Raw genomic sequence first — 14300 nt, 5'->3', positions numbered from 1 at the left:
CAGTTAAAGTAACTGAATTCATTCATTGCAAAGTGACGGAAAAAAGAGTAAAAATGTGCTCACAGAAGAAGGGGCTTTTATCTCTTCACGTGAATTACGGGTATGGCGATCGGTGGGTCATTTTTTACTTCTCCAGTGCAGAATTACCATACCAAACCATTCATTGGAGAACCCTAGGCATCAGTAATCGATCAGCGTTGAAATCCTTTTCAAACCTGATTTGTGCCCATAGGAAAAATTGATCTGTCGGTTGTTTAACAACAACTTTTTAAGATAAAGATTATTTTGCGATCCTGAATGGGTTATCGTGTATATAGTTGAAAAATGCAAAAGATCGTCAAATAAGATTAAGATTAATCAAAATCCTCCAACATCATGATCAGTGCAACCCCTAATGTTACCAAGGTCGAAGTCGAGAATTTCAAAGCCCAGAGAGAGAGAGAGGAGTAGCATGCATGATGTATAATGTTAATATATTGATAACATTCCATTGACGACTGACCCACAAATAAATATGTATGCTACGTGTGTGTAAACAATATTACTGCATCCGGAACTTGGTCCAAACACTGGTGTTATACACCACATCTCAATTTTACTTTTACAATCTACCGTAAAACGGATTACAGATACATACAAGCCACCTATTAAATGTTAACGACTTAGGAAGAGTTATTGGACTTCAGCTAGTTCCATAGTCCAACAATTCCCACCTGAAGGGACGGAAAACATACAGAACTTCAGGACAGCTCTTAAATAGTAGAGCAACACACACGCATACTGCAGCTATTGCTACCATTGATAGCATCGCAGGCCTGTATGCCAATGACCTGCTGGCTGTTCCATACCCATAGGCCAGCTTTTGATCACAAAGCTTGCAATGTCGCTTCATGGACCTTAATTCTAGTTGGCCAATCTCAAAGCTAGAAGTTGACTCGTTATTTTGCTTCCTGTTTGTGCTGCAATCAGAGAGGGGACCGGGAACGTCAACCACCACATGCTCAGAATGTCTCTTATTAATTTTCTTCTGTACGAGGTGGATGTATGAGTAGTGGCCACGTAGACGAGCATAATCTTCAGGTGTAGAGCCAGTGCTGTCTCGAGCACTCTTCCAAGCACCGATGCCGACCTGAATAGAAAATGAACAGTTGTTCTTCAAATGAAATTCAAGCCCCCGAAAAAAGAGAGAAAAGAAGAGAAATATGTTCAGATTTAACGTTGAACACTTGGTCCCAATTTCAGAGAATTCTGAAGCAAACAACTCATGTTCAAATCCTTGTAGAAGTGTAGGGGGAGTGTCTTGGCAGTTTATCACAAGAGTGCACTCTTCAAATGGGTAATAGAGACCTATAAATTATGAATCAAGGAATTGTACTCGTGGCAGAATCCAGATTGAGTGAAGAACAGGGAAATGCATTTCAGAATATCATCAAAACCATGCTAGAAAATTAAAACAATTCTTGTAGTTCCCTTCCTGGAACGCTCAGAAATAAATGAATAAGGGATTACCTTTCCAGGATCATCAGTTAATGCATCCAGTACGTCCTCAGAATCATCTTTACCAGCTGCAATGTGAAGAGGAGTCAAACCTGAAGGGCCTAGGGCATCAGGCCTAAACAAGAAGCTTTCATGAATCCCACCAGCTACCATCTCGTTCTCCAATCCTAATCTACTTGAACCTTTCTCAGGGATGAATCTTAAAAAGAGTTCCACCAGAGGTCTACAATTTTTCCTAACAGCTCTATGAAGAAGACCCATCTCTGTTAATGCAAGGTTAAGTGAAGGGTGCTCTCCTGAACCCACTACTCCATCAAGAAGAACATTTAAGAGTTTCTTTACAACAGCACACCATTCATGGTCCATAGAGAACTCCATAAGCCACTTAAACCGCCTTAGAGAAAAGGGTTCTGAGTTAGGATCCAAGTGGCCCAATCTAGACTTCAATTGACTTCTATGAAGCAGCCAACCAACTTCATGAATGAAGTCCATGGCTTGATTTTTGGCTTCCATTTTTCCAGTTCTGTCAACAGCTGCTTCAGCGTCAGTAATCTCCAGTAAACTCTCAAGCATACGGATCTCTGAACAAACATCATCCTCCGCAACTATGAAAGGAAAGAAACTGCTATTATAACCATCATCTTCAATCTGGAGAAGATCAAGGAAATGTCAACTTCAGCTATTGAAAGGCATATTCAGAATAAATTATATAAGATGCATCTTATGACATGGATGTACGTAAAAGAAAAGAGAAAAAGAAACAAAAGCAAGTATTACAGTAGATTCTATTTATTTCCCACACCATGAAATGAACATAGTGACAGGAGAACACAGTGCAACTGGAAAACCAGAAAGAGTCATGCCTCTACATTTTCACCATAAATACAATAGCCACAGAGCTAGAAATGAATTTATGGAAGTTGTGGAAGCACACAAGCATCTTCTACGACCCACTGTAAATACTTTAACTTAGATAAAGTTCACAACATTTCATTAAACACTTATAGCCCTAGGACATGTCTCTTCCTCCCACCCACCCACTTCCCCCCCCCCCCCCTCCCCAAATAAAAAAAAAATGGAAGTCCATGCAAGGAATTACCTCAAACCAGTATTTAACACCAAACTTGGATGAATTAAAACTACACCTATTATCCACAATCTACATTGTAAACTCTCACTCCATTAAAAAGGAACTTCGCCGGAATTCACATATAATCCTTGTCAAAGATAACAGCAAGGAAGGAGGGAAAACAACAGGATCAATTATAAGTAAAAAAAAAATCACCTCAATGAATCCTCTTCCAGTCACAGTGGGGATAGAGCAAGAAAAGTTAAGATATTGAAGTTCATCCTGCGCCTTGAACTCATCATGGCTATCCATCAACTCATGAGTAGCTTCCTGGACCAGATACTTCCCTTCTACTGCACAGAGCAACCTGGGATAGGAAATGCAAGAAAATTTTAGGCTCTAAAGCAAGCATAGAAATCCAATGCAAAACATACAATGCAGTAAATCTATATCTAATTTTATACACACTCTTAAGCCATTGAGGGTTACAATGACACAAGAATAATCACTGCAAGAATAAAGTAAAGAATACCTTGTGGCTGGCTGAGACAGATTGACACCTTTAACCGAAAATTTAGCTCTCTCAGTTGCACATAGAGCAATTGGCTTGACACTCATAATTTTACTAGAATGGTTGCTTCCGAGAGGTAAAGATGTATCTACGACAACCTGACCTGTAGCATAAAAAAATTGGTCAAGACATTCGATCCTGCATTAAAAAATGCTTCCCGTGGCCAATCATTTCAACATATCAATTAAATAAACACCGATAACGATAATGACCAAACAGACCTTTATAAATGAAAGCTATCTGATCTTGAACCCTTGTACAAATCCATCCAGTCCTCCAGAAAGTGTCATCTGAACAATCTAGAAGCCGATTCAAACTGAAACTCAGATCACAGCAAAGCTGACAGAAGATGACATAGGATTAAAATTATGAAGAAATTGACAGAATTTAAAAGCAAAGAAGATAAAAATCCGTAGTTTCACATAAATCAAGCTTACCTCATCCCATGCAGCCTTGGATTGACAAAGGTAAATTGTCAGAACAATGCAACCGGGCCTAATATAGCTCTCGATGTCAGTGGGACTATGAGATAGCCAGTCAAGAATCTGGAAGTTCAAACATTTTCATAAGTATATTTTTAAGCAATAAAACCCTAAAGTATAGTTGCATTCAGAAACTTTTATGTACCTGTGCTCGCAAGAGCAGAGGAAAATCATTTGGTTCTTTCCCAAATAATTTAAACACAATCCTATCGGTACGGCTCTGCAATGGTTAAAGTCAAAAACAAATCATCAGAGGTTAAAGTTTTAATAACATATAACTTTATGACACTATGCATATTGCTCGAGGACAGTTGACGGGAGATAAATTCCCTGCCTATGTAATTTTAAGCAGAAATTGTCCAGAATTCTCAGAAGTAAATATTTGAGGTCAGCATAACATGCTAAACTTTGTGGTTCATGATTCCTTAACAAGGCCATAACCTGGCTCACTCTACAACTATTTGAGGAGTTGGCTAATTCATCTTATCCCACATCTATCAAGTATTTTGGGTTTCTTGTGGTCTTATACTTAAGTTGGATTCCTCAATCTATTGCTGTGGTATCAAAGCTCGGGTTGTGTTCTGTTTTCTTCCCATCAAACCCCATGTGAGGTTGTCTACACATAAGCCTTGTTGAGCTACAAGTAAAGGGGAGTGTTATGCGATGTCATCCCCCCACATCTACTAAGTATTAGGTTTTTGCACTCTTATATTCAAGTTGGGCCCCTTTACCTATTGCAAATTGGATTTAGGTAGGCTGCTTAACAAAGTCTTCACAGATTGATCTCAGAGAAGAGGCTTGACTACAATCTATTGTAAATCCTAGAACACAAACTTGTGGCACAATTTGAGCTTCCTTCAGAAAATTAAGCCATCTAGCAAATGTCCTATGCGTGAGAGAGAAATTCCATGGAATTTTAATCGACCATTGGCATTCGATCAAGCATATTATGCAACATAGAGATACCTGAGTATCACCACTAGAACTAGAAGGTGATTGGGCAGATACTGAATCTGAATTCCCACTGGTCTGTGGTGGACTTGACTGATGAGAGTCTTGTTGGACCCATGAAGGGCAATCAAGAGAGCTAGTCCCCATATTTAAGGGTGCAGGAAACCCTTCTATGTCATCTGCACCATCGTCTGAGTCAATATATGTGTCATTCAAATCAAAATTATTCATCTTGACCGATCCAGCTGCATTGCCCTGGACATTGGTAACCCTAGCATCATGAGAATGAACTCCTTTCTGTGGCATCTCTGATGCAGCTTCAGTGATGTGCTGCCTAAAAGGCCGAGGAGGGCCTTCACCATTCAAAAACAAAGCCGAACCAGCTTCTGAACCTTTAGGTTCTGGCAAAAGCCCAGATATGTTTCTTCCTCCTTGTTCATCAGTATGGTTTGCAAGGCTCTGTAGAAGCTGAGGTAGCACATCCTGATCTGTGGTCTGGTCAGATCTGTTAGCTGTAATATAAGAAAAACAGAATCATCCACCCCATGAAATGCAAATACAAAATATCCCAGGCAAAAATATGATAAACAGAATCATGCTACTGTCAAGAATGATTCCAGCTCTTCTGTGTCTTAGTTCTAAGTTTTCTTCTGATGGAAAAAAGGAGAAAAAGGAAAAGAAAGAACTCCTTAAGTTCACCTAGAACATAAATTTAGAGAAAGTATAAACTAATTGAAAATTCCTTTAGCCTTGCTTGTTCAAACATGGCCATCAAATCGCCTTATACACACATACACACACACACACAAAAAAAAAAGGATTTGGAGAATGAAAAACCAGTCCCATTATTCAGGAAAATAAAATGAACAAAGGTTATTATCAAGACATAAACCCATTAGCATTGGTTGTAGCAAAAAGCCATTGAGATACTTACAATGCATGTTTGAAAGTATTTTCAAGAGACTTAACAGTAGATAACCACTAGTCTGCTCATCATTCAGTGAATTGCCATTCACAACAGTGGCAGGGTTAGTTTTCCTCCTCCTTTTATTGTGGCCAGCCAAACGTCTGCGACAACTTCTCTTACCATCATCAAACTCTTGAAGAACATGAAACCTACAGAAAAAGGAGAAAAAACAAATCATCCAAAATTTTTATTTTTGGATTGGAGTACACAAAATCACCAGACTTTCTGTCTGTCAGAACTTCTTCAGATTAAACTAGCCTCTCTAATTCATTTCTACAAAGCAGGGAAAATCTTAAATGCTTACCTACTACACTGCTGACAAAATCGCTGCATGACATTTCCAACCAGTGCCTTGCTAGCCTTAGAATGCATCTCACAAACTTTATGCCGTCTATGATAATCCTTGGCATTGGTCAGATCAGCCCCACAGTCTTCAACCTGACATACTGCACGATTTCCAGATCCTCCATTCAACTTAGTCTTCTTCCCACTAGTTCCCTCCCAATTTTTCATCTCCCCTTGGCTGATTGGATAGCCATGATCACCTTGCCCCCCAAGCTTCAAAGTAAGGCTACCTGTTTCCTCATTCAAACTGTCATCTTCTACAACAGTAACCCTTCTCTTCTTCCCCAATTCCCTTTTCCCTTTCTGAGCTTTCGGATTCAATTCATCAGAGCATGATGAAGAACTATTGGATGAATTCCCAGGAATCCCAGACCCCAGAGGAAAAAACTGCCTTCCCATGGTATCAGCAGACATCGGATTTATCGAGCTAGCAATGAAAAGGTCACCATCCCATTTCCAGTCATTCAAATCCCACTCCACTGTCCTTTTCCCGACTGCCCGCAAATCTGCTGGACTCATACCATAAAAATGATGAGCTTCACTTCCAAATCTAGCCTCCATTTATGAAACCCAGATAACGAGAAGATCCAAACCCAGGAATTTAACCTCAGAAAACACAATTTAACAAGAAAAACCCCGAACTTTAACGCTATCCCAGCTAGAGATAGCTTCAAAACCCTAAATAGAAAAACTATAATAATTAATTACAACCGATCAGCTTCAGCTCTTCCCCAAAAGTCCAAAAACAGTACACCAACGCATCCATGATTCCAATTAAGAACAACCCACATACCAAACCAAGTTATATATGAAAAAGAGACCAGTTTTCACAGAACCCCAAAATCAAAGCACTGAGCTCTTTTCCTCCCCTTACCTCACAACATTTCCATCAAAAACTGAAAAAAAAAAACTACAATTTAACCGCGCATATAGAATCAAAGATAAAGATTAACAGACTTAACGGTTACTTGCTAAGATAACAGCCTGCAGGAAAAAGTAAGGGAAAGTGTTCGCCGGGAAGTGAACGGCAGTTGAGACAAGTTCTAAAAGGTTTCTCAGAGGATGATGAATGATGATGGGAACGTGTTTGTTTCTTTGTAGGGAAGTGTTTGGGTAATGGTTTGGTGTGGTGTGGTACACAAAAAATCAAAAATTTATTGATTTTAAAAATATAAAATCACTGATAAAAGAATACCCCTTTATTTTACCTGTTCGATGAAATTCGTGTGAGAGAAAGAAACTCGAAAATAAAGAAAAAGGGTGAGAGAGGAACAGACAGAGAGGAAAGAAACCTAAATAGTGGGTAAAGGTGCACACCGCATGTCTACAAACATAATTCACAAAATACCAAATAAAAAGTGATTAAGATATCATATAATATAATAAACGTATATATTTATATCAATATAAAATAAAAACTCGAAAAACTCTTTTAAAATAATTAAAATATTAATTAATTCAATTTGCAATAATTAGATAATAGAAAATTAGTTCAATTATGCTTTTAAATATATTTTTGGTCAAATTTTATGATGAGCAGTTAGATGCTGACCTAATGGTTGACATAATATTATTAGTTTCACTAAATTTCTAATTATTTTTAAGAATTTAATTGATTTTTATAAATTATACAAAATTTTGTTTAAAATATAGAAACAAAAAAAGACTATAAAGAAGTAATAGAAAATTAATTAAAATATTAAAATGATAAAAATTATCAAAGTTATTATAAATTTATAAAGGAAAAGTATTTTTTTAATTTTATAATATTTAATATTTTTATTTTTATAACTTCTTACAATTTTTAATAATTTACGAAAAAATTTAATAAAAAATTATTATTCTTTTTATTTCCCCTCTACAGCCTTACATCATATCATACCTTAATCAATCTTTATCAATTTTCCTCGCATCATTCCTCCTCGACTAAAATCATTGTTCTCCACCCACCTTAAGCCACCAAATATTAAATTAATTGTCACTCAAACACATCACTCGAAACCCCATACAAATCCCATCAACATAACACTTCAAGCTTATCGATTCTCTTATTGTCAAAACCAAAGACTTCAAACCTTCAAAATAACAAAATTTTATATATTTTTGTAACTTTTTAATAATATTTAATGTGTTTTAAATTTTTAATATTTTATAATTTTTTATTATGTCAATAAATTTTATATAATTTTCTATAACTTTTTATAATTTTTGTAAATTTTATAATCATTCATATTTTTATAATATATTGATAATATTTTATAATATCTAATACATTTAATAAATTTATTTTTCTTTCAAAAAATACATTTAATATTTTTATGATTTCTAACTTTTAAATTTTTTCATTATATATGAATAATATATAATTTTTCTAAATTCCATTATATTGTAACAATTTTAGGGTTAAATAATTAAAAATCAATTAAACCCTCATAAAATATTAAAAATCAATTAAGTCATTCACGTTAACAATTTTTAATGTCAAATGCTACGATAGTCACCATGTCATCATTTTTTTCCATGTCAATTATCATGGTAATCTCTATTTCAACTAACAAGTCATCACTTAATGGCCCATTAGGAACTCCAACAGAAAGCAATATTTCAAGGACTTAATTAATTGCTAACTTTTGATCGATGGCTCAATTAATTGCACATTTCAATTAGAGTCTTAATTGATTTTTATAAATTATTTTATGGACATTTTATAGCATTTAAACCTAAAATAAATATAAATATTTCAAACTTCATATAAAGTGATATTCTTTTCTTCTCACTAAATTTGTCATAGTTTAATTTTTGTGGTCAAAAATTCAACTTTAACTTATTATTTTTAAACTTTTTATGAGTAAAATTTTTAAAATATATATTATAAAAACTTTTAATGAAATAAATTCTAAATTAATTTTGAAAATTTTAATTGATTAAAAATAATTAATATAATAGCCTTTTAACTCTATCTATCATATCTAAAAATTTAACTAGCTTTTTCATATATGAAATATAATTATAATATAAAACAAAGATTGGGATTTGGTCTAGTGAGTTTTTTTTTTTCCTGCAACATATCTCATTTTCATATATTTTTTCTCAAAACTTCACTAGCATATAATATGCTAATGATAAAGTGTTTGAGTTCATTATCACCAATCAAGTCACACTAACTAGGTGAAGAAAAATTAAATTGTAGCACATGGGGTGAAAACATTTGTGTGGCAAATATTTTATTAAAATTTATATAATAATTAAACAAAATTTTGTTAAAATGATAAAGTTGAAGATTTAAAATATAGTATTTTAGGTTTAAGTTTTATTATGTGTATGTTTTATTGACTTTATATAAGTATAAAAGACAAAAAATTACTTTCATAATATAATTTACTTGTAAAAAATAATTATTTCACAACCGAGTTGGTATTTAGCTAACTCGTGACATCAACTTAATCAATAATTTTAAATATAACATAAATATAATAAAACCACTAAATCATAAAAAATAATATAGTAAAGATATTTATGGATGTTAACTTATATATATTTGAAATTTTATACAACTATAATCTTTAATATATATAAAAATATAAAAGAGCACATATGTGAAGAAACGTTTGAACTTATAATAATATCATTTATCGCTCTTTATATTAGTAAGTTGATATTAAGATAATAATTTATTAATATATTACTAACTATATGTTATTATTAAAAGTAACAGCAATTATTAATTTATTGAATATAATTGGATAAATTAAAATAATAAAATTTATTATAAAAGTGATATATAGATATTACTTATATTATTAATGAAGGAGGAATCCACTTATATTTATGTAAAACAAAAGTAATTTTACATCCTTTTGTATATTTTATATATTTAATATTTGAAAATAAAAATAATTAAACGTGTAAACATGCGCTTAAAAACTAATTTTTTACGAATACAATCCCATTTTCGTAATAACATTTTAATTAAAAATGAGTACTTTATTTTTTTGTCAAATATAATGTTTTTTTTATAAAAATAGACCAACAAAATGAATTCTAATTATCTACAATTAATTTCCTTCAAAAAAAATTAAAATTGTATAGAATTGCGATAATGACCCATGGGCCATAACCATGTTGAACGGAGATGGCCCCATCTTCACACCGCCACGATCCCCTGTTTCTTATTTTCTATGATTTCTCTTTCAAGGAAGGTTTCTTTTTTCTGGTGCTTCGCGCACTTTGGCAAGTCGATGCGGTGGACCTGTACGGAAAAATGTTGAAAAGTAGAGTAATATTTCACTGCGACTGTTTGTAGAATATGATTCGATTTGAGATGTCGTGATAGAGAAATCACAGCCCTATTTGTTTGGTGACTCTATCACTACACTGTACACGATCATCATTGTTTGGCATTTACAATCATTGGTCATACTAGACTGATTAATAATTTGTCAATCAATTTTTTTTCAACAATACATGATTACTATATGCACAAACTACCATAGAGACATCACCACGGAAAACAGTCAATTATTGTAGCATGACAGGTGAAATTTATTTTTATATATAATAATTAATTTTTAATAAGGATGACATTTTTAATAAAATAATTATTATTTTTTATTTAATGTATAATAATTAATCTACTTATTTTTTGAATAAAAATAAAATACAATTAATTTCTAATACAATGACCTCTATAATATTTTTACCACAATTATTTTATAATAATTAATGTAGTAAAAATCTTCTATAAACAGACTTAAAACATACTAAATATAATTTTTAATTGTTTTATTTTTTACTATACCCAACAAACAAATCATATCATTTTGTAGAGTTTTTTTTTTTTTACTATACCCAACAAACAAATGATATCATTTTGTAGTTTTTTTTTAGAAAGGGAGAATAAAACAGTTTACACCCTGAAATAGTGTTACAGTCATTACAGAACAAATCGTTAACAGAGTAAGGAGGCTTCTCAAAAACTTGTCTGTTCCACTGAAGCTTCGACGCAAATCGGGGCATACCATCCGCCACCTCATTCTTTGTCCTCAATATGTGCACTAGTTGAGCCTCCCATAGCTGATTAAGAAGCTCCCGCAATCTGTTGACTATCGCCAAACAACTTACACCATAGCCCTGCAACAAATCAACCGCCTGCAAACAGTCCGTCTCTAACTCAACCCTCCTACAACCCTTTTCCCAAGCTAACAACAATCCTTCAAACGCTCCCACAGTTCAACAATCAACGGCGGACATGATCCAACCCCTTTGGTGAACCCCCACAGCCAGGAACCTTGGTGATCTCTAGCAGCGCCACCCACAGCAACTATGCCAGAGACACTCTCCCCAGAGGCATCCGTATTCAACTTTAACTCGTTTCTAGAGTTTTTTTTTTTACTTCATTAGCGGTGCATAAAATAATCATTCTTATTATATTGTGTGATATGAAATCTCAACTTACTGCCCATTATCGAAAAAAAAAAATCAATTTCTATTATTACTCTCTGTGTTTCAAATAAATTATGAATTTAGTCCTTATACCTTAATTTTGTCAATTTTAGTTTCAACACTTTTGAATTGATTACCATTCCATATATTTTTTGAATTTTGAAATTTCACTTCTAAAAGGATAGCAGTTAAATTTGTTTGGTTAAATTTTGCTATTAGTCATGTACAATGTGCAAAATGGTAAATTTAGTCCATGTTCTCCAATTAAATCATTCTTAATTCCTATAAATTCAAAATTTTAGTATTGATATAAATGATGGTCGTTAAATCCGTTAAATAACTTGTTGTGAATAATATGTGAAAATAATAAATTGACATAACATTATACATGTGATAATATGTTTATTGCATCAAATTTTGAAAGATAACAAAATATAATAAATTTAACAGCTATCATTTGGTTATGACTGAAATTTTAAAATTCAAAAATTGTAGAGACTAAAACTGACCAAATTAAAATGCATAGACCAAATCTACATGTAACCTCCCAAACCTGGCCTAGAAGTTGTGGTCGAATTCGAAAAGTTACATTAGTCACCGAAATGGCCTAGTACAACTACCGGAGTTTACAAAACAGTCATTTTATAACTTTTGTTTATCTTAGTAGAAAAACTTATCATGTTCCTAAGATATACAATTTAATTTCAAAAATCGATTGATTTCGATGTTTACTTGGCAAAAGTTGTTTTCAATTTATTTCCTACTTAAAACTCATTTATAATATTGCATCAGAAATAGTGATATTCGACAGAGTTTTAAAAACCAGATTTTCATGCATCAATAATTCAATTTCCAAATTTCAAATCTAAAATCAATTTAAACCTCATGCATGCCAGACTTAACCTAAAATCCAAGTTCGTTCAAAATAAAGCAATACAGTTCTCAAATAACATAAATTATAAATAATATGTCTAGAATACTTTTAAAAAATAAACTACCAGAGACGAGCCCTCCGAATGCTGAGTCCGTGCCCTAATCTTGAGAATTATCTGTAAAGATGGGAATTAAAGGGGGTGAGCTTAAGAAGCTCAGTGTCAATCCAATCACAAGAAAATCAATGTAAAACAGTTAACAGTAGACAAAGCATACGAACTAACAATTCTTAGAATAATCACAACCATATAGCAATTCAAAGTATCAGTTTTTCAGATCAACACATCAGTATAATATTTTAGAATCCACAATTTTGCATGAACATGCTTATGAATGACAATGCAATTTCAGTTTATCAGAAAGAATCCTTCTCAACTCCGCTACACACTACAGTAAGAATTCCCCAAAACTCCTCAATCTGTTACACACCGCGTTGTGGATAAACCACCACTGATTTACTATTAATCTGCCAGTAAAAATTGTGGGTAAACCACTAGTATTTTCAGATAAACTGTCACTTGTTGTGGATAAACCACAACTGTTTGAAGATTATTAAATTGCCATTTCTTCTTTGTTCATATCGTCCTACCCGATGACATGCTTGTAACAAAACAGTGCAGAAACAATAGACATGCTTAACATGTATTCAGTTCAACAGTAATAGTAGATCTATTTAACATGTACTCAATAGAGCAATAACAATATTAATAGTAACAGGTTGTCAATATTACAGTGATAGAAAGCCTATAACATTAACATATCATACAATATAACTGTAGCAATTCAACCATTAACTCACAAATTCTAGAATAAACATACTATTAAGAACCCAATTGAGTGAATAAAAACTCTAAAAACAATTTAGGGTCTATATAAGGACTAAACTAAACAATTCACAATTTCTGGGTAAAATTGTAAAACATGGGTCACACGGTTGTGTGGCTAGGCCGTGTAACAACTTGATATCGTATGAAAAACAATAATTTACCCTATAGGAAGGACACGACTGTGCGGCAAGCCGTATGATAGGCTGAAGCCGTACTGATGCAGTGTGGTTCACGAAGTCCTTAAAATCTACAGGTGCACATGGTCGTGTGGTCCACACGCTTGTGTGGCCCTAAACCTAGTTAAGATTGCCATCGATTAACTTGGAAAAGACATACACCTCTCACCGCATATCTAATTGGCATTCCTCACGATCGATTTTGGTCTGATTCACCTAGATCCGTTCCTTCAAACGACAACCATACAAGTATTCATATGTTAAATTCGACGGTAGGGATTCCGGCGAAATCCAAAAGAAATCAATTAAACGAATAGAAAATATTAATATCAGGGATTGACACAATGGATATACGATATCTAATCATTGAAACGCAACATACTTACCAATTCTTGGGAAAGGTAACTGTAATGACCCAAAATTCACGGGCATCAGAAAAGTATGATATCGGGCCTCCGTCTTAGTAAATTGAGTTCGAAAATAATTATTAGAAATATTTACGAGACTAGTTGTGTGTTTAATTAAGTTTTAGATAGGTGAATTTAGTCTAATTAAGAATAATTAGGAAAAATGATTAAATAGAGTAAAGGGTAAAAGTTTACTTAAAGAAAGTATAAAGGACCAAAATGGCAATTAAGCCAATTCACAAGTATAAAGCGGCATAAGTAGGTAAGATTGAAGACTTTTATGTGATATTTTTTTTTAATTTCATTAATAATCATTAAGGTTTAATATTAAATAATAAATTATATTTATTATTATTATTATTATTATTATTATTATTATTATTATTATATTATGAAATAGTTAAACAAAGACAAATGTATAGAAGTGATTTAATACAAATGTATTGATAGAAGTATATACATTTGTAATAATTATATTAAATTATTAGATAGATATTTATTAGATAAATAATTAAATTATAAGATTTTTGTGTGATAAATAAAATAAATGATGACAAGTGTATGGTATAGATGATATTGTACAATTATAAATAAAATATATATGTACATTTGTAATATTATCAATTGTTGTTA

General features: G+C 32.8%; 1 protein-coding gene across 2 annotated transcripts; it reads right to left on the bottom strand.

The window, feature by feature from the left end:
- Positions 1–456: 456 nt before the first annotated feature.
- Positions 457–7218, bottom strand: LOC105802880 (squamosa promoter-binding-like protein 1). Of its 2 annotated transcripts, XM_052624259.1 has the most exons (11): positions 7091–7218; positions 5842–6778; positions 5505–5686; positions 4586–5082; positions 3765–3839; positions 3575–3682; positions 3359–3476; positions 3099–3240; positions 2783–2933; positions 1510–2145; positions 457–1129 (listed from the first exon to the last, which is right to left on the bottom strand). In XM_052624259.1, exons 2-11 carry the CDS (start codon positions 6441–6443, stop codon positions 683–685), a joined length of 2958 nt encoding a protein of 985 aa, XP_052480219.1. In that variant the 5' UTR covers positions 6444–6778; positions 7091–7218; the 3' UTR covers positions 457–682. The 2 variants fall into 2 exon arrangements, with proteins under 2 accessions (XP_052480219.1, XP_012490238.1); XM_012634784.2 differs by lacking the exon at positions 7091–7218 and having other exon boundaries at positions 5842–7058.
- Between the last annotated feature and the right edge of the window lie 7082 nt (positions 7219–14300).

The sequence above is a fragment of the Gossypium raimondii genome, chromosome 11 (genome assembly GCF_025698545.1).
Source record: "Gossypium raimondii isolate GPD5lz chromosome 11, ASM2569854v1, whole genome shotgun sequence".
NCBI classification, from domain to species: Eukaryota; Viridiplantae; Streptophyta; class Magnoliopsida; order Malvales; family Malvaceae; genus Gossypium; species Gossypium raimondii.
The sequence above is the reverse complement of the archived record's forward strand: the minus strand, read 5'-3'. Positions and strand labels throughout refer to the sequence as shown.

Coding starts and splice junctions, on each gene's coding strand:
- LOC105802880 (XM_052624259.1), bottom strand. CDS start 6,443: ATGGAGGCTAGATTTGGAAGTGAAGCTCATCATTTTTATGGTATGAGT. Junction 3,477..3,574: donor CCAAGGCTGCATGGGATGAG/GTAAGCTTGATT, acceptor ATCTTCTGTCAG/CTTTGCTGTGATCTGAGTTT. Junction 2,146..2,782: donor CTGGAAGAGGATTCATTGAG/GTGATTTTTTTT, acceptor GATCTTCTCCAG/ATTGAAGATGATGGTTATAA.